General features: G+C 44.7%; 1 protein-coding gene across 1 annotated transcript in view; it reads right to left on the bottom strand.

Annotated features, from left to right (window-relative positions):
• Lis-1 (LisH and WD40 domain-containing Lis-1) overlaps positions 1-17,375 on the bottom strand; it is a 55,362-nt gene extending 37,987 nt beyond the window's left edge. Inside the window, exons 1-5 of the mRNA XM_075686611.1 lie at positions 17,263-17,375; positions 16,117-16,264; positions 5,667-5,745; positions 4,394-4,468; positions 2,409-2,615 (exon numbers count right to left, since the gene is read on the bottom strand). Coding sequence (XP_075542726.1) covers positions 2,409-2,615; positions 4,394-4,468; positions 5,667-5,745; positions 16,117-16,154 — 399 coding nt within the window. The 5' untranslated portion in view covers positions 16,155-16,264; positions 17,263-17,375. The remainder of the gene's footprint in view (positions 1-2,408; positions 2,616-4,393; positions 4,469-5,666; positions 5,746-16,116; positions 16,265-17,262) is intronic.
• Positions 17,376-18,097: the final 722 nt, after the last annotated feature.

The following is an 18,097-nucleotide window of genomic DNA, read 5'->3' as shown; positions in this document are numbered from 1 at the left end:
ACACAACAGTAACACAGCTGCATGCCAAAGGTGCTTGTTTTTATTTCCCGTGCAAGCTCCTGATAGGAGGGCATTGAGCTTATGAAGAAATGGCCGGACAGGAAAGAACTTCAGCGATACGTCTGTGAGCCTGAGCAGCAATGAATATCAGTTCATCGCGTATACGTATTCTAGGATATGCATGTATATCGGTAACTTAGCTTGCATTGTTATCTAATCTGGTTTCAGTGCATGTGTGCCTGGGGACACTGGCACCCACCTTAAACACTGTAACTGTCTTCTCTAAACAAACATAGCTGCGAATTACATTCTTTTCTGTCTGGTCATTTCTATACTGTTTCACAAATTTGCTGCCTGTGAACCACATAGCTGAGCAAAGTAGTGATAAGCTTTACATTTTTTCTGCCACTCACAAGCCTGTTACAAAAAGTGCACTACCACAATAAACAATTTCATTTTGTCGAGCCGTTTAATTGAAAATACTGGAGTACGCTTACAATCAAACATTTCTTTTTCTTTACCCAGTATCGCTATTAACATTTAACGCCAGACAATAGAGAACGACGTAATATAAATAGGTTACAAGCAAATCATGCTATCAAGACCTTCACCTCTTGCTTGGCGCAAGATTACGACAAAATGTAAGAAAAGATTAAAACCACCAACTAGGCTTAAAACAATTCACGTGATTCCACAAGCACTGCTTTACACAGGGCCTGCCGAAGCAGACAGCCAAGCTAGAGCTGGCAATTGCTTTCCACAGTAGCCGCGAATGTGATGGGTTCAAATTATTGTTTAGATCAAAAGCACTACAGCTTTCCCTTCGCCTGCTTCAACACATCTGCAAAGTCCTTTTACCCCAAAAAAAAGAATAGTTCTTGTTCCTCTGGCCCGCCTAGCAAAGCCTACCATACTGCACCAAGGACTATCTACACAATAAATGCCGAATACATCAGAAAACTGCTAGCAGAAAGTGTTAATAGTGTAAAAGGACACCAACATGGCACACAGAGTTCAATGGGTACTAAGCGCACAACGAATTGAAAGAGCAAGTTGCGAAGGTGAGGAACGAGGGAAAGTGCGGGCTACGAGGAGACCAGGAGACAGAGAGGCCGGGCAAGAAGAAATGACGCTACCTTTATATTTATTCAGGGGGCTTACCATTAAGGAGAATGCATTGCCCTCTGAGCTTGAAAGCAACTAAAGCACCGCGAGAAGCATGGCCACCAGAATGGTTGGCCCAGTACGGGTTTCCTGCATTGCATTCACTTCAAGAAAAAGCATAGAACAGGACAGGCACAAACGAAGGAACCAGACACATGCCTTGTGAGGCCAGTTTCCTTGTTCACGCCTGTTCTGTAGTGTGCCGACCCTTGAAGTCACACTGGCCACACTTCCACAAGCCCTAACTCTGCTATTAATGATCTACGAACTCGAATTGAGGAAGTGGCATGCTGCTGTCAACTGCAATTTTCTTGGGAATGAGGTCACCTTTCCGCACAGTACAAACATGCGTCAACCAAAACACAAATTCTACCACTCCAACTGCTGCTAAGATTTGCTTATGTGGCTACTGCACTCCCTTTTCATAATACATTGTACAATGCTGCATAGGCTATGCAAGTAGTGGAGTCACGGAGGTCTCACTCATCACGTTTCACGGTGAAGTTTATTACCTTCTAGAGAATAACTACTTCGTACATTGTAACTACAACTTGCGTGACATAAGGTTAAGTCAAACTAGGTTTTATTTGTGTATCTTTGTGCTTCCTATGTGCTGCCACGCCCTTCCGCTTAATATTTATGTCCCATTTTTAAAAATAGAAGTATGAGACTTAATCTTTACATCGAAGTACATGACTCATGCCTATGTATTCCATTCATGCCATGTGATGCATTATCTTTTGGTTGAAAATGAGAGCAGTGGGAAAAGTCTCCACGGCAGTAATGGCCTGCTACACTCACGGACAGCTTTCCGTGGTATTGAAGGTAAAGCTACGGAGGGGGGAGGCTCACAAGTAAGAGAAATAAAAAAAATTAAAAAAGAACCTCCCACATTCTCATCCGTGTTAGCTTAAGCTGGGTAAGAAAAGAAACATCTCATCCACAACAGCAAAATAACACAAAATATATCACCGAGAGTCTTTTTATGTAACTTTCTGCTCTTCTCTTCCACATTATGCAAAACAGTCATACAAGGATGCTATATAGATTGTGTCTGTCCCAAGAAACCAAAAGCACTGCGAAACGCTGCTGGTGCACATTAACAGATGTGCTGAAGCTTAGCCACTTTTGTATTTTCTATCACTGTCGTGGGAATTTGTCAGCCAGTACGTGTACAAAAAGTACAGAGAGGCAGCGCCAATCCGAAAGCAGCAGGGGCCAAGCAGGGGAGGAGGGACAATGACCTTGATGGAGGCGTCTTCGGAGGCAGAGACGACAACACTGTACACTGGGTGGAAGGCCACTCGGGTGACCGGTGACCGGTGGCCCGTGAGTGCGTGCCGCTCGGGGGGACGGGGAATCCACTCAGTGGGGGACCGCTTCTCGCGGGTGGGAGCACCGGAAATGTACTCCTTCTCGGCCTCCGCAAGCCGACTCTCCAGGTCCATCACCTGCACACCACAGTGACGACACTCAGCGGGGGGGAGAAAAAAGAATGAAATACTGCAGTAGCTTTTTTTTCTGCAAGAGAAATGCGGGGGAAAAAAAAAAAGAAGCTTCTTTATTATCACGTGCATCGACACCTGCGTAAAGGAACCTGAAGCTCGTAAAACCCCATTTTTACACGATGGAAGCTGTTGGGGGCTTGATCCATCCATTTGTGTCAATAACCCAATAACCACCGGTGCCTGCTGGTGACTGTTGCAGGAATCCTGAAGTGCTTCGCAAGAAGCTTACAAATAAAGAAAATAAGGAAGTTACACAGATTCAATGCACATGATTCAAACTAAGTGAAGCGAAGCTACAAAAGTAGCACTTCACTGACGTTTCATCTTTTTTAGGGAGAGGTTCTTAATATTCAAGTGTGTATGATATGACTACAGCAGGTAACGAGGCAAGTCATGAGGCGGGGGGGTTGCGTTCGGATATGCTTGCAGTACTAATATTTTAATTGATACAGATGAAGACGTGGCATTTCATTATGGATGTAGACATACAAGACAAATATTGAGTACTTGGTTGAATGGTGGTCCCCTCTGCAATGACGGTCAATTTTGCATTTAAATCATGTTGCATGTTTTGCTTACTGACCTTTTCGTTAGCATTTTCTAACCTATCATGAGATGGCTCCCACCTCCGTTTTCCAATTCGCAGTTACCTTACATTTATAGCCCAGCTCATCTCGTCTGGCAAAGGAATATACACTGTCTTCGTCCTTTCCTGCTGCCTTTCACTATGCAATTTGTAATAAATTCGTGCACAAGTAAACTATCCCTCTTTATCAAGAATTTAACAAAAGATTTCTACTGTTTTTGATTTACCTAAATTTCCTGCAATGTTTTTTTGCTGCTTTATTGACTGTAGGAACAAAAGCACAGTCATCTCTGACGGCAGCAGGAACAGGGCAAAATAATAACAATGTTGGTGTGATCCTTATTCTCTCTTTGTACCCGTAAATGTCATTGTAGGCAGGAAAGAATATTTCACCAAAATACAGGTAAGAAACTATAGCACATGCTTTGAGAACAAGCATGCCCTTCTACTATACATATATGCTCAGCGTACTTTATAATGTACACCTGCAACCATTTACTTGCAACACTATGAAGATACATTAGTGATATGCAATGTCATGCATTCATTGTTTACGGCACTTTTTTGAACTTGTACATAAAAATCAGCCACGAGAAGCATATTGCAGGCCTCATAAAAATAAGTTGCACACACAGCAGTACCCACTATGTTCAGCCCTTCAATAGAAGGATCGACATTTGGGCGAGTTGGTACTGGTTGAACATCTTGAAGGGGCAGCGCAAAAATACGATGACAGAAGGCAGGAACACCTTAGCGCTGTCCTGTGTGTTCCTGCCTTCTGTCATCATATTTTTGCGCTGCCCCTTCAAGATGTTCAGCCCTTCAAGTTTGGCAATCAAAGACATCTTATGGCTAACAAAAAGCTATTAGGTGGTCGTCTTGGCAATACCACTCTACGAAAAACGGTGTACAAAAATTATGTACAAATAAACATGCTACTGTACTTTCAAGGATTCACTGGGTACTAATGGGTTAACACAGTTTTCATTAGTAGTCATTTCCCTGAACCAAAAAGCCCTTTCACTAAAATCAACAGTAGACCAAAACGAAAGTTAACCTAACTAAACTATCTGAGGCAGTCCTGCAGCAACTAACTTAAGAACATTAGTGCTAATGAGTTAAGGACAATGCCCACCTTCTTTTGCAGCCTGATTACTGATGTCCATTTCTTCTCAAGAATGCCAGCATACTTCTTGTCTATGTCACCAGGCTGCACAGCAAGGGTGGGCAAAAAAAAATGGATTAAGAAACAGTCACGACTGAGGAAACAGCATCAGCAATGGGACAGCACACATCCATCCCGTGGCCAACTTGGATAAAAACATTACGCTACACTGTACTTTCCACATGGAACTATAAGTGATGGAGCCTTCTGGAAGGGGTAGCCCTCTGGTGGGTCTCATATACAAAGCAAGTGATTTGAGCCATTAAACTGAACCTTAAGGAAGAAAGCGAAATGTGTTCAATTTAAGAAGAGTCTTGTTTGCTGAGAAAGCTGTATGGGGTGCAGCACTATGTCATACAGCCTCTTAACAGTGTTTTCCAAAATGTTTCGCATCAGAAAAAAAATATAGCAGCTAGGTTTTTTCTTTTTTACTTTAACAAGAGATGACCACACAATTTGGCCCAGTATCCACAAAAGTCATTCAGGAACTACTACTTGCTATGCAGTAAAAATATAACAATGTGTCCGCACTTAGACTCCTAATAGCTGCTGCTTTCTAAAGATGGTGCTCTGCACTTTTTAATGATGGCTTTGTCATAACAATTTGAAGAAATCAATAGCCATCATGTCCATCAGCACATGTCCATCAGCACATCACAATTAGCATGCACACTGGAGATCTGGCAGCCTCAGATGAGATTGCACAGGAATAATATTCAGCTGATCCCTGTGCATGCTTGTTTCTGTTGACGTGCCTGCAACACACGCAAGTTCCTTGGCCCATTGGACACAAAAAATTGATGCTTTGTATATAAATTCTTTCTGCTATTATATTTTCTTATGCCTTAATTTTTTCACACCGCAATATGAAGCAACCTAGGTGTTTAACAGTGGCATGCCTGAATGTTTTATAAAGGAGCAGCCACTCCTTGTGACATGTTTGTTGCGTGACTGTTGTGCAATGTCTGTACTCACTGCAGCTATGCCTCCAACTTGAGGTGGCTGCATTTGTTAACCAAATGTTTCTGACAGCACTGTCAACACACTGAACAGGCTTGTTTACTATGCACAAGAAGTTTTGCAGGGTCCCTTAACGTTCAGGAAACAAAACTGAGCCACTGGGAAAGAGCACTGCATTTCTTCTCCAGCCTCGTTAAATTTAGTTTTAGTTAGCATTACAATTGATGCCTGGGGACTCACTGGTCCTCGCATTCCAAGAGATAGTGCCACAGAGGAGGCTCACCATGTCCGTCTCCTTCTTGAATGCTTCAAGAGATTCCATGAAACCATTTGATGCCATGTAATCGGCAATCGCCTTGTTGCTGCACACAACGAAAGAAACAGTTTCAGAGACGACGACCAGTACTACTAACAGTTTTACACCGACTTTTGGCACAACAATTCCAAACCAACATCAGCAATCAGTACTACACATGGTGACGAACCAAGAGTGCAGAGCAAGCTCTGCCCACACAACTGCACTGCACCTGCCTGCAGTGCCTCCGTGCTCCGAAACCATTCCCGATGCACAAATAAACTGGATGTGCACACCTGCCTACGGTGATGACTAGGCAACAGTGCACACTGCGCATGTTCAGTTTATGCTTCGCATCACGCACTCCAGGTTAAGCATTTCATTTGAGATGGATAGTATATGATATTCCAGAGGATCCCAAGCGCTTGAAGATTCTGATGATAACAATGATGATACTGGGCGGGCTTGTGGCTCAAGGGCCAGGAATGGACAAAGAGTGCAAAGATGTGGTATGAACCAGTCGATGAGACAGTAAATTAGTGTAAAGTGCTTAAAATGTAGAAGTACTAAAATAGTGATGATGGCTAATAGTGTGGGCTATGACCATAAAAGATATCTACAAAGGGATAGCCCCCCTCTCTGCAATATCTCTGAGGGTACTGACTATGAGAGAAGTTTGTGCTGTGACAGCATGCAAAGCAAACAGTTGGCAGGTGGATCTACACTTGCCCTCGTCAGAGTTGGACAATGGCGCATTTGACAATGTGTTCTCAGGCTGTCACCAACAAGGCAGCATAAGCAAATGTGAGGTGGAACAAAATTGTATGGTCGGTTCTCCTAAACTATTTTATGTCCTGTTTTCTCGTCCCCCTTTTTTTTTACTTTCAGAAGCAGAAAATGGTATTTCAATTTGATAGTCAATGCCCTGCTTATTAAATATTCTTATTAAATCATTTAAACATTCATAGTCTTTTCACATGAGCTTGTCCTGTAGCAGATTGTTCCCCTTGCAATGCCACTGAAGCACAAACTTCGGCTGGATACACTCTGCCATCATACTTCATCTGGATTCAGCATTTTATGTAAAACTAGGGGTGAAACTAGGGGTGAAATTAACTCGCGTTTGTTCCCTCACCCAATCTGCTCTTTTCTTATCCCTTAATGATGGGTGTAACGTTAAGGGATAAGAAAAGAGCAGATTGAGTGAGGGAACAAACGTGAGTTGACATCTTAGTTGAAATCAAGAAAAAGAAATGGGCATGGGCAGGACATGTAATGAGGAGGGAAGATAACTGATGGTCATTAAGGGTTACGGACTGGATTCCACGGGTAGGGATGCGTAGCAGGGGGCAGCAGAAAGTTAGGTGGGCGGATGAGATCATGAAGTTTGCAGGGACAACATGGCCAGGGTAGTTGTAGAAGTATGGGAGAAGCCTTTGCCCTGGAGTGGGCGTAACCAGGCTGATGATGATGATGAGAGGTGAAACATGGCTTACATGAGCACCGACACATATTGTCAATGTAGCTGAAACTATCATGCACTTCTTGCACATAAAAGGACCACACTTGCAAGTATGAAGGTTGGAAAACACTTATAAAATGTTTTAATTTGATGCTAATGTCCACGTTGAAATGCTGGCTTTGGCACCAACATTGTGACATCACTACACAGAGCAATACTTGCTGACATCATGTAGCACTAATGCTAGGTACAGTGGCAATGCTCATAAAAACATGAACAAGCAATGCATGTGTTTCTACTGGCTCTATGTTTACTGTTTCTACTGTCTACTGCCACTGTTTCTACTGGCTGCATGGTAGCCGCAGAAATTACGAATGAGCCAGCGTATCGTATCAGGACATATTTGCCTCCCGAGTATCAAAACAAGTGGTGCATATGAACGAATATTCCATTATTTAGAGTACTCCAACGGCCGCCCTAAAAAAAATAAACTCAGAGGTTTTACATGCCAAAACCATGATCTGATTATGTGCCACACCGCAATGGGGGACTCCAGAGTAATTTAGACCACCTGAGGGTATTTAACGTGCATCTTGATGCCTGCCTTTCTTTTTCTTGTAGGATACGGAGCATTTGGATTTTCATTTAACGCAATAAAAGATAAGTAAAACTGTCACAGCACTCCTTTAAAGTGAGGACATGACAACTGTGGCAACTCTTTAAGACCCTATGATCAAGGCCTGTAGTCAAAATTTTTTCTCGCATCCACAAGTGATGCCTATGTCTCATCATTCCACCAATCAATGTCACGTGCGGCAGGCAACAATATACCGGCCAGTAAAGAAAACCTACTACAGAAGAAAATGTTTGCAAAAGTAGGCCCTGGTGACCACAGAAACAAACTCAATGAAAATTAAGATAGCAACTGCACACAACCACTACTGCTGTGGTCTGGCACAAAGCATCATGCTTCGCTCAGGCAGCTTCACATTTGTGGAGTTCAAAGGCAATCTGAGCACTTCAAGGACGAGAATGGCTCCTCCAAAATGACCAGTGAAGTTCACCTCAACACGCCTTGAGAAGAAGTGTAGCATGAGTGTCTTAAATTTCACATGCAACTATTCCGTTAAAACCAAAGACCTTGGTGTAATGGTTACCAAAGCACATTAATTCATTGACCTTCTTTGCAGCAAACATGTAGTTTTTGCAGCACTATGTGGCACTAACAAGTACATAATGTAACAATTAACATTTGAGAATTCACTTCCCAAAATTGAACCATATTCATATCGCTTGCCAAAATATAACATGCAATGATGAAATATCAGTTTCCTATCTGGGTTAAGAAACAATAGTTTCTCACTTACTAAAGCAATGAATGGGACTACTTGGTGGTCGTTCAATGAATGGGACTACTTGGTGGTCGTTCATGATTGTATTGCACTTAGTGTTACACTGATGGAACTAATGGATGACCACAAAGAACATATGTCCATAAGTCCACGTTTTGTTCGTTATGTTTGCCCATTAGTTCTGTCAGTGTAACACTAAGCGCAATACAATCATGAATAGTTTCTCATAGACAAAACTGCAGTAACACACAGCAAGCTGATTGGAATGCAGGTAAGTGAGTATTGACAAGAGAAAACTGTTTTGCCCACTATTGCCAACTAAGGCTGCAGCTAGGTGGCCAGCCTCCCAAAATATGGCTGGGGAGTGTCACAATGCCATAGCTTGCTCTGGTAGCGGTACGATCCAAATGCCAAAAATGGTACTCAGCACTTTGAGCATTAACTGCGATGAAATTTTTGCAGCACCATAACCTACACATATACAAACATAGTGCAATCCAGTTGTATAGTCACACTGCAAGTTTGCTTGTTATAACCAAACATCAAGTCTGGTCCAACAATCAAACCATCATGTTTAAACGATGTGGCTATGCATGCGCATTCCAAAATGACCAGAATGGCCTCCTCCCCATTTATTAGAATGGGGAGGTTCCCTCTTCACAGCTCAGGGTGAAGTGCTGTTTCCCCCTATGCGACCTTGTTTTTCGGCTGACAAGCATGCAACTGGTTGCACCTCAACTCAGCCGTGAAGACCACCACCCATCGTCCCCCCCCCCGCCGCAGCACTCTGGCCTCCATGAGTGACTCACCACTCCCCGACAGAGATCAAAACCATGGAAGGCGAGCTGAAGCATCACAGTATCTCATTGTGTGCTTCCCCAATTTTCCAATTTTCGCCCCAGCTGTGTGGAACGTTCCGCCACTGCAACTTTCGTGTTCTGCCTGTTGTATACAACCAAAGTGGGAATAAACACCTTCAGTTAAATAATCGACCCTCTGCCCACTGGCCTGAACCCGTCATGACCACAACTCACCGCAAAATGCGGGTTAGGGTGCACAGCTCTGACTGCTATGGCTCATGGCTTGCCAAGTTATCATGCCAGCCCTTAATACTTAACAATCATAATAGTAAGCTGTAAATGGTGTGGAACGCATGATCACATTTGAATGAATCATGTGTTCTGCAATAATTTAGCCCTCAGTACAGGCTCACACTTTAAAAGAAAGGACGGAGGGGGGGAGGGGGGGTCAAAATATACCACTATTGTGGATTGCATGCATTTAGTTGAGAACTTTGCTTCCTTCTGGCAAACCACAAGCTTCACCATAACAACTGTAGGCACCAACTTCTTCGATTTAAACGAACGGCAATGCACAATTTTTTTCTGTGGAATTTTTTCAGAACTAACAAATTCCCTGAAAATTCTAGGTTTTACCTGAGGGTTGACATCCTGCAATTACATATCGTGACAAGTGAGATAAATAAATAAACACTGAGCTGTAAAGCTTCAAGCGCCTACCGAAAGCTACAGACTAGCCGGAACTGCACGGCTGCTTGCAAGTACTGGCCCGTGAGAGTTGTTTCCTTTGTAGCAATTGCTACGAACGGGTGGATGTCTGATTTTCCCTTAATGGCACATGGGAAGCCAGCATTTCCTTCGAAACTTCCACAGCACTCTTACGTGCCAACATCAGTGCTGCCCAAGAGCCAAAGCTCAGTCACAAGTGCACACACGGATGCAGGATATGGAATGACTCATTCAACAAGGCAATGAACTGTTTGCAAAGCCCCAGCTGGCTATGCGAGAAAGTGTAATGGCAGCAGCTACTTTTCAGAGCCCCATCGCCAGACACATCACCTGACACAAGCATAAACTATTTGTGGCCATTCAGCACACACTTTACTACAAGGTTCCTTCAAATATTTGAACAGCACTACAAATCCCAATTTCCCTGCAAGCCTGTTTTCATGCTGTACTCAAACTAGGCTAGCAACACGGTACTCCGATTCCACCAACATAATGACGGTCTGCAAATATTCCATGGCAGCAAGATTATCAAAGGCAGCCCTATTGAAGAAAACTAGTACTCTCAATAACTTCTAATCGAGTAATTACACATCATATCAGCTTACACCACATGGAAAGTATAGGGCAAGGTTGAAAGGGTTGGAATGAACAACACCAACACTCTTGTCATCTCAATTACGCATGTTTTTTATGCTGCTTACAGTTTGAAACCTAAACTAGCTGAGTCTAAGTGGGTCTAAAACGATGGCAAATATAGCCTTTTTTAAAAATGACCAGTGTTCAGCCAAAAACTTTAAATCTTATGAGCTGCTTTGTATTAAGAGTGCCTTTGGAGGCAAAATGTTGAGTATAATTCCACTTTTTTTTAAATTATAGTGTAACTGTCCTTATTAGAAGAAATGCTTTGTGCTGTATATAGTGAATTCTGCAGATGTCCCAAGAACTATTTCTGAAAACTTCAAGCTCTCCGTCACTAGCATCATCAAATTAACCAGAAAAGTTTTCATTCAAGTTAGTTGGTTGAAATATGAATTATGTTCAGAAGCAAGGATCTCAATAGTAAAGTTAAGAAATATGCACGAGTCAGTTTGAATGCTTGTTTGTTTATGATGCAGGAATAAAAGCGATAAACTTCAGCATAAAATGAACATGGCTGGTATAATGTAGAATTCCTTTTGCTCGATCCTACGCCACTGTTATCTACCATTTACAACGAGCTGATCTCGGTAATGCGGGCAGAGTGCTACGCTGGCCACCGACATAGCATAAAAAAGAGTGGCACTGGAATACAATATTACATCATCCCAGCCCAGGCATCACAAAAAGCCAAACAGAACATGCCCAGCATATGGCAGTAAATTCACAAAGACCCAAGTTAGACTCAAGCAAAAAAAATATATATATATATGTTAGTGCTGCATCACACAGGCAGTCTCAGATTTTGCCAGTTTATAAAAGGAAACATAATAAAAGCAGCTCCAAATGCACAGATTACAAGACATTGTCATTCATACAACAGAGATGTAGGCTTTGTATTTAGCTGTCAGAACTAGATAAACGTACATGATAAACTTGTCAAACATGGTATGCAGCCAATCTATGCATATTTCCGGTCATCTCGCACAGCAAAGTTCATGCCAGTAGGTGGCAATGAACTTTGCTTTGCCCATTCGTGATTACAGATGTTTATAACATGTGCACATGTTCCATGCACATTCATAACATGTGCATGAAATTACGGGCTACTTATGAACAGATTAACACTGCAGGGACACCCAGCAAGAGGTTCGCTAAAACGATTCATGAACTGGTCTATAGGCAGCCAGCCCAGGGGAGTCCTCAACACATAGCTCCATAACCAGAAGGAGAAAAAGAAAAAGGTGTCTAGCAGTCCCCCCTTCCCCCCATCCTATTGTGAAGCGTTCCCTTCTTTCTTTCTGAACGAGAAAGATAAGCGTGAGAGGAGACCAGGGGTGGAGCCAGGGAGGGGGGACACCCGAGGTGTTTGGCCCTAAGCACCTCCGACGGCCTTCCCATTGTCCTCCGGTGAGGAGAAGGAGGGGGGAGTGAACAATTTTCTGCACACTCTGAGAAGAGCCGAGGCAAATACCGACGCACAGAAGAAAGATGCTCAGGAAAGATTAAAGGAGATCCGCAAGCAACACTGTACTGAGCCCAAATTGTGTCAAGACACAATGGCAGTGGGAGAAAAATGAGCAAGCATCAAATGCTTCTGTTGGAAGCCACGCACTTTAAGCGGAGACTGGCCTGTGGCCATTAGAGGTAAATTGCGCTCTCCGCTCCCATCACCTTTTGCAAGATGAGAGATTGGCCTGCACCCACGTTGGCCTGTCCAAACAGCTTAAAGGGTGCTGTTTCTTAGGTGAGTTCGAAGTGCATACTGGTATGGGTTGCGGTTTCTAAGGCACAGACACAGCAAGGCACACACAAAAACAAATGAAACCACCTTCCTGCAGGAAGCATGAAGAAGCAAGCCAGCAAGTTTGTATGAGTGGTTAAAAGTAAATGTATTACCTAGCCTAGTCCTGCAGGTCAACAGGTAAGTATACTGATAGCACAGAAAGCAAAACCTACGCAAACCGTAGTAGGTTCTCTGTCTTTCAAACGAAAACTGCAAAGGATGGCCTATGCTGCCCTCTAGGCATTTTAAATGTCTTGAAGGGACATGAGAATGTTAAGTCTGATTGTTAGCTTATACTTCTGGGACATTGAAATGATCAGCCTTACCGTGTGCAACAGCTTGGTAAGCCAAAAAAGAAATTAAAGCAAAATGCAAGTGGCAATGCCATTTTCGAAGCTTCTACACCATCTCACCATGTCATCACGCATTTTCACAGCATCTGCTTGAGACTTGCTAATAGCGTACAGATGAACAAGGGTTAATTTGCATTGTGAAAAAGTTTTCAGCATTTCATTCTCCCCAAGAACGGCCCACATGCAGAGACCTTTAGAAGCCTTGATGTCACACTGACGTAATAGCGTTACGGCTTGGGGTGCAAAATTAAAAAAAAGACTTTGCACTTTCTCTGCTAGTAACCAGCATTTTAACACCAAATAAATGGGAATAGAGTTCTTGCAACAATGCTTCACTCATCAGTAAACCAAAATTTGGCATCCCTAAAGCCTTTCAGAGCTACAAAGGCAGTCAATGCCCCTGAAAGTTGATGTCTGACCTGACAGTTGTACGATTCTAGACAGAAAAAAAAAAGAATGCATGATATCTCTGAACAACAAAAGGGTGCCAATTTGGGCTAGTCGGCACATGCTAAAGCTATGTGGAATAACAGCACAGAGGACAGGAAAGGCAAAACAAACATAGACAAAGCGCCAATTTCGCTGTGCTGAATGTTTCAGCGCTTCGTTCAATCATTTCATTTGCCCTGTGCAATGCATGGTTACTCCAGTTCTGTACAATATAACATCTGATAGAAATGTCCACAGCTATCTTCCTGCTCACAATCCCCTCCTGCTTCCCCCAAATGAAACAAAATGCAAACAAAACAATTCATAATCCTTTCACCTTTATTTGTCCATTAACTTTTCAGGAATGGCTTTGAACAACAAAGGCGTACTGCAGAAAGGGGCGGTCATACCAGTATCTTCAAGAACAAGAATTTATCCAACAGATTAAAAAGCCATGAAGAACTGCTGTGACAGACTGATTTCATGATCCTTTAAGGATGTTGAAGAGCCTCCCGCTTTGATGCAAAATGCACTTGTCAACATGCCTAGCTGATCAGGAGCCGAATTCACTGCTTTTCAAACACAAGAAGTGTTTCTCATTGGCCAGCTGCCCTTGCTAATATTTTACCTGTCACTATTGTCTGGTACTCATTCTTATGCATTGATCTAATATAACTGCTTGCATCTAATTATGAGCACATGCCTCTTTCTTAACACTACTAACTACAGCACGACTCTCTCCTATACGAAATTGTTGGCATGCATGCAAGCACATAGAAAAAAAACCTGCCGGTTTCACACACTAAACCATGAACATGCATTATGGCAATTCATCAAGAAGCACTTAAGGTGGACTAGAGTGCTTCCCCTTGTTACGTAAAAGTTGTTTAGGAACAACAAATCTTAACTTTTCTTGTATGGTCAGGTAATAGACAACACTGCAGTCTTCTTGTATATATCATTTCACATGTGTAACTACTTTCCAAAAGAACAATTAGTATGCATATTTGTTTGCTTGCCCTGAGCATGCACCTTTCGTGGGATACACGCCAACTTAATTGACGATTATTTACATCTACACATAGAACGTAAGGAGCAACAAGCTAGGCACAGCCCCAGCTTAGAAGCAATAATGTTTTTATCCTAGTGACTTCTTTAGTGAGATTGCTTTTGCCAACTGAGCCTGCTTCAAAAAGTTGTCTGAATAGACTCGCTCAAAGCAAGTGCCAGTAGCAAAGTAGTTGCTACTAGCAAGCAAGCTAGTAGCAACTAGCAAGCATTGCCACAAAATGGCAGTGCAGGTAGCATTGCAATTTCCTTCCTGTGGGCATTTTTCTTTCTCCAATCTTTCTTGCCCCATCTTTCGACACCTTTCAAACATTTTTGTGAAAAAAATATTTCTTGTACAACATGACAACATTCATAAAACTGTGAAATGAGCCCAACTTCGTAAACTTTACAATAAATTCGAGAGTTAGCAGGCGCACACAAACCATCTAAGCCCTAGCAAAAATATTGGCAAGCGTCAAAGTACCCCAAATAATTTACTCTGATACTTGTATTATGAACCAGTTTCCGTACGCAGGAGGTAGACGTCTCGTGTCATGACGCACTGCCTCACTCCGTTCCTGCGATCACTGCAGCTACCACGTGTGAGCGCAGTTTGAACAAACACTTGCTTGTTCTTTCGTAAACAATGTCACCATATCTGGCCTTACTGCAACACATCAGCAGGCTTTGCTCTGTGTCAAGATATCACGATAATGTGGGCAGCACCTCAGTATGCACTAGAAACAAACTTTCATAACAAATTTACATTTCTTGCAAATGTTGCAAATGTGTGTAGCCAAGTGTCATCCTTTTAAATGCGAGAAGCGTCTGGCTGAGTTTCGACAAGTTCGGAAATACATGTGCGTACTCCTTTCACTTGAAGCATGGACTGCATTGAACAACATGAAAGGGCAGGCCGCATGCAACTGCAGAAATTTGACTTTTTTCGTCATAACACGGATGTCCAACAGCAGAAGGTTTCGCCCAGTCAAAACGGCCTTGCGCTAACTGGGTAAGGCTTTCTCCACGTTTTCCTGAAGCAATAATGGGCGCTCGGTGGATCAACCCTCCCTCGGAAAGCACGGAAAAATAACCTTGAGGGAGGGCTACTGACACGGCAGTCGGTGTTGGCTGTGCACCCGGTAGGAACCGCAGGTATTTTTCTCTCTCACACATGGGCAGGTTTACCGCATGCCTTACAACCGCGTCGTTCACGCGTGAGCGACCACAATTTTTTAACGAGGCGCCTCCGTCCAGTCTCGAAGGGGGAGGGAGTATTCGGTCCCGCAGCGTTGTCTCCACCACAACGCCGAAAAAACAATCCATTCCGCCCGTTAATCCTTCCTTCTCCTTCGGTAACCGGTTCAGAGCAAAGTTATAGAACTTTTTTTTTTCTCTCTCTCTCCGGCGGGTTTGTCGCTTGGGATTACAATACTCGGAGAGGTATGCATTCGCGTGCAAGAACACTTGTGGCTGTACGATGCAGCAGACGTCGAGTTGTAAAGCAAAAGAAATAGCAAACGCGGCGAAAGCATGCATCGGTAACTGGAAAGGTCGCCTGCCCCCTGCGCGGAAAGGAACATAAGAAAAAGCCGCGTGATCAACACACACACACACACACCAACTCGGAGAGCCGTCAAGCCATGCGAGACCGCAGCACACACAAGAGTCATCGCGCTCCTGTGGGAGCGCTAAAGTCTCTTCGCTCGAGCGGATCGCCACAGGGGCTCTAGGTGGAGGCCAGCCAGATGGGCAGCGCCGGGGCCGCAGCAGCAAAACAAACATTACTGACAGCACAACAGGGAACGGGCTTTTATAGCGAACACAAGAGGCATACTCACAGCTCTTCCCTCTGCCTTTGAGACAACACCATTTTCATAGTCCGGGAGGTTGTGTATTCCGCGTAATCCGGGGCGGTTCGGTTTCCTCTCCGTTCAACCTGACGGGGGTCGATGAGTCGGCGGTCCGGCTCAAGGCTGTTGCCTCCACCTTGGACACCAGAAGGAGGGGAGGACGACACACAGTCAGCCGGCGGCCGTCGCACCGATCTAAGCGAAACTTCGACTCGATGTCTGGCGCACGCTTACCGCGCGCGCGCACACACACACACGGCCTCTCCCCGAGCCCGTCGCCAATTAGGCGTAGAAGCACGTCGTACTATACTACACGGCATCGGGCCGGCACCCCCACCTCCCAAACGCGACAGCGCCGCGTGTATTTTCCCGACAAGATGACCCAGACTCGGGGACAACCGGCCGTTCAGTTACGCAAGTGTTATTGCTCGCTTCTAGCTCGCCATCGCCAACAGCTGCTCTAACGAATCCCGGTGACGTCAAGAGCGAACCAACGCCGGCCGAGAAGGTTGCCGCTGCTTCGTCCCGTAGCAGTATATCTCCTCAATTTCTTTTCCCCCACCCCACCCGCTCGCAACTACTGGCTGCTGCTTCCGTAACTTTTGCGCGGTCGAGAACCACGCGCGCACTGTAGTACGCTGTCAGCGGCGGCGGTGTTGAGAAAACGAGCACAGCGAGACGTTCACTGGCCGAGAAAAACCGATTGTTGGCACGCGGGCCAGAATCAGCAAAAAAACAATTCCTGTTTGCGTAGGCTGGCTACACGGCAACTCTCCTTTCTCGCGAGTATCCGTGCACTCCCCGCCGACAACGAAACCTCCGACTCGCTGACAGGCGCGGCGTGGCGAGCAGACATCGCCTAAACTTGAGCGGCCCGTCTCGGGCGGCAACGCCGCGCTTTCGCGCACACAAACTGACGCGAGACGGCCCCGAGATGCTTGTCAGCAGCGAGCCCGTTGCTCGGGTGCCCGCTTGTGTCTTTAGGCCTAGGGGCAGAGACGGCAGGCAGGCAGCCCTATCAAGCGGACGGGCCCGGTCGGTCACGGAGACAACGGCTCGGCGGGCGCGCTGAGTTCTAGCGACGAGGCTCGCGAAAGCGCAAACAGCGGTCAAACGTCTCTGGATTTCACTCACCTGGCTGTGCCTAGTAATTCATTCATTCCCAAAAACACCCGAGTTTCAAAGACGGACACATTCGTTTGTCACCACCACACTTCCCACAATCCCATGCTCCGCAACCAGCAGCAGCGCCAGCCAGCGGCGCCAGCAGTAAGAACAAGCGCGCGAACTCTCGCCTGTTCACGTCTGTCGAGATGCGGAGCGAAACTCGAAAATCAATCGAAAACTGACGCGCCACTCAGCCGATCGAGCGAGCGTCCAGGGCGCGCAGGGTGCATGCGAACATTGGCGGTTGAACTGAAAGTAATAATAGAAGCAATTTCACTTCCTTTTTCTCTGTGCCCTATATGCGTCTGGAAGACGGCAAATACAACAGCAACGCCTGCGCTCCTTATTTCAAAACTTGCTCAATTTAGTACGCCATGCTCAGCTGTCTTGCGCAAGTCCACGACAGCTGTTTCAAAAGCATGCCGCTCTCTGCAATCATTTACTCAAGACATACCAGCGTTCTCTTGCGGCTGGATAAAATTATTTCGATGGGTCGTTGCAACCGTCGTCTTTAGATCTGCGAAATTCAGCGAGAGCGCGTACCAGGCACATATATATGCACGCACCGTTCGCGCTCGCGCAGCACATGGTCCTGCATTTTTGGCTGCGCGTGTTTAAAAAAGAGATTTTGCGCTCATCGCTGCACTGTTCTTGCTCAACATTTGCAGAACGATCGCATTTTGTCGTCGACTTCGTTTATTACAACACTTGGCACGATTAGTCGCCTGTTTTTAAGACGAAAATGAGAAACTGTTTTCCCCTATGGGAAAAATGGCGTCTGAAAAGTCGGCCCTGGATCACG

Source organism: Dermacentor variabilis, chromosome 3 (genome assembly GCF_050947875.1).
Source record: "Dermacentor variabilis isolate Ectoservices chromosome 3, ASM5094787v1, whole genome shotgun sequence".
NCBI lineage: Eukaryota > Metazoa > Arthropoda > Arachnida > Ixodida > Ixodidae > Dermacentor > Dermacentor variabilis.
Note: the sequence above shows the minus strand (reverse complement) of the source record. Positions and strands in the feature narration are given on the sequence as shown.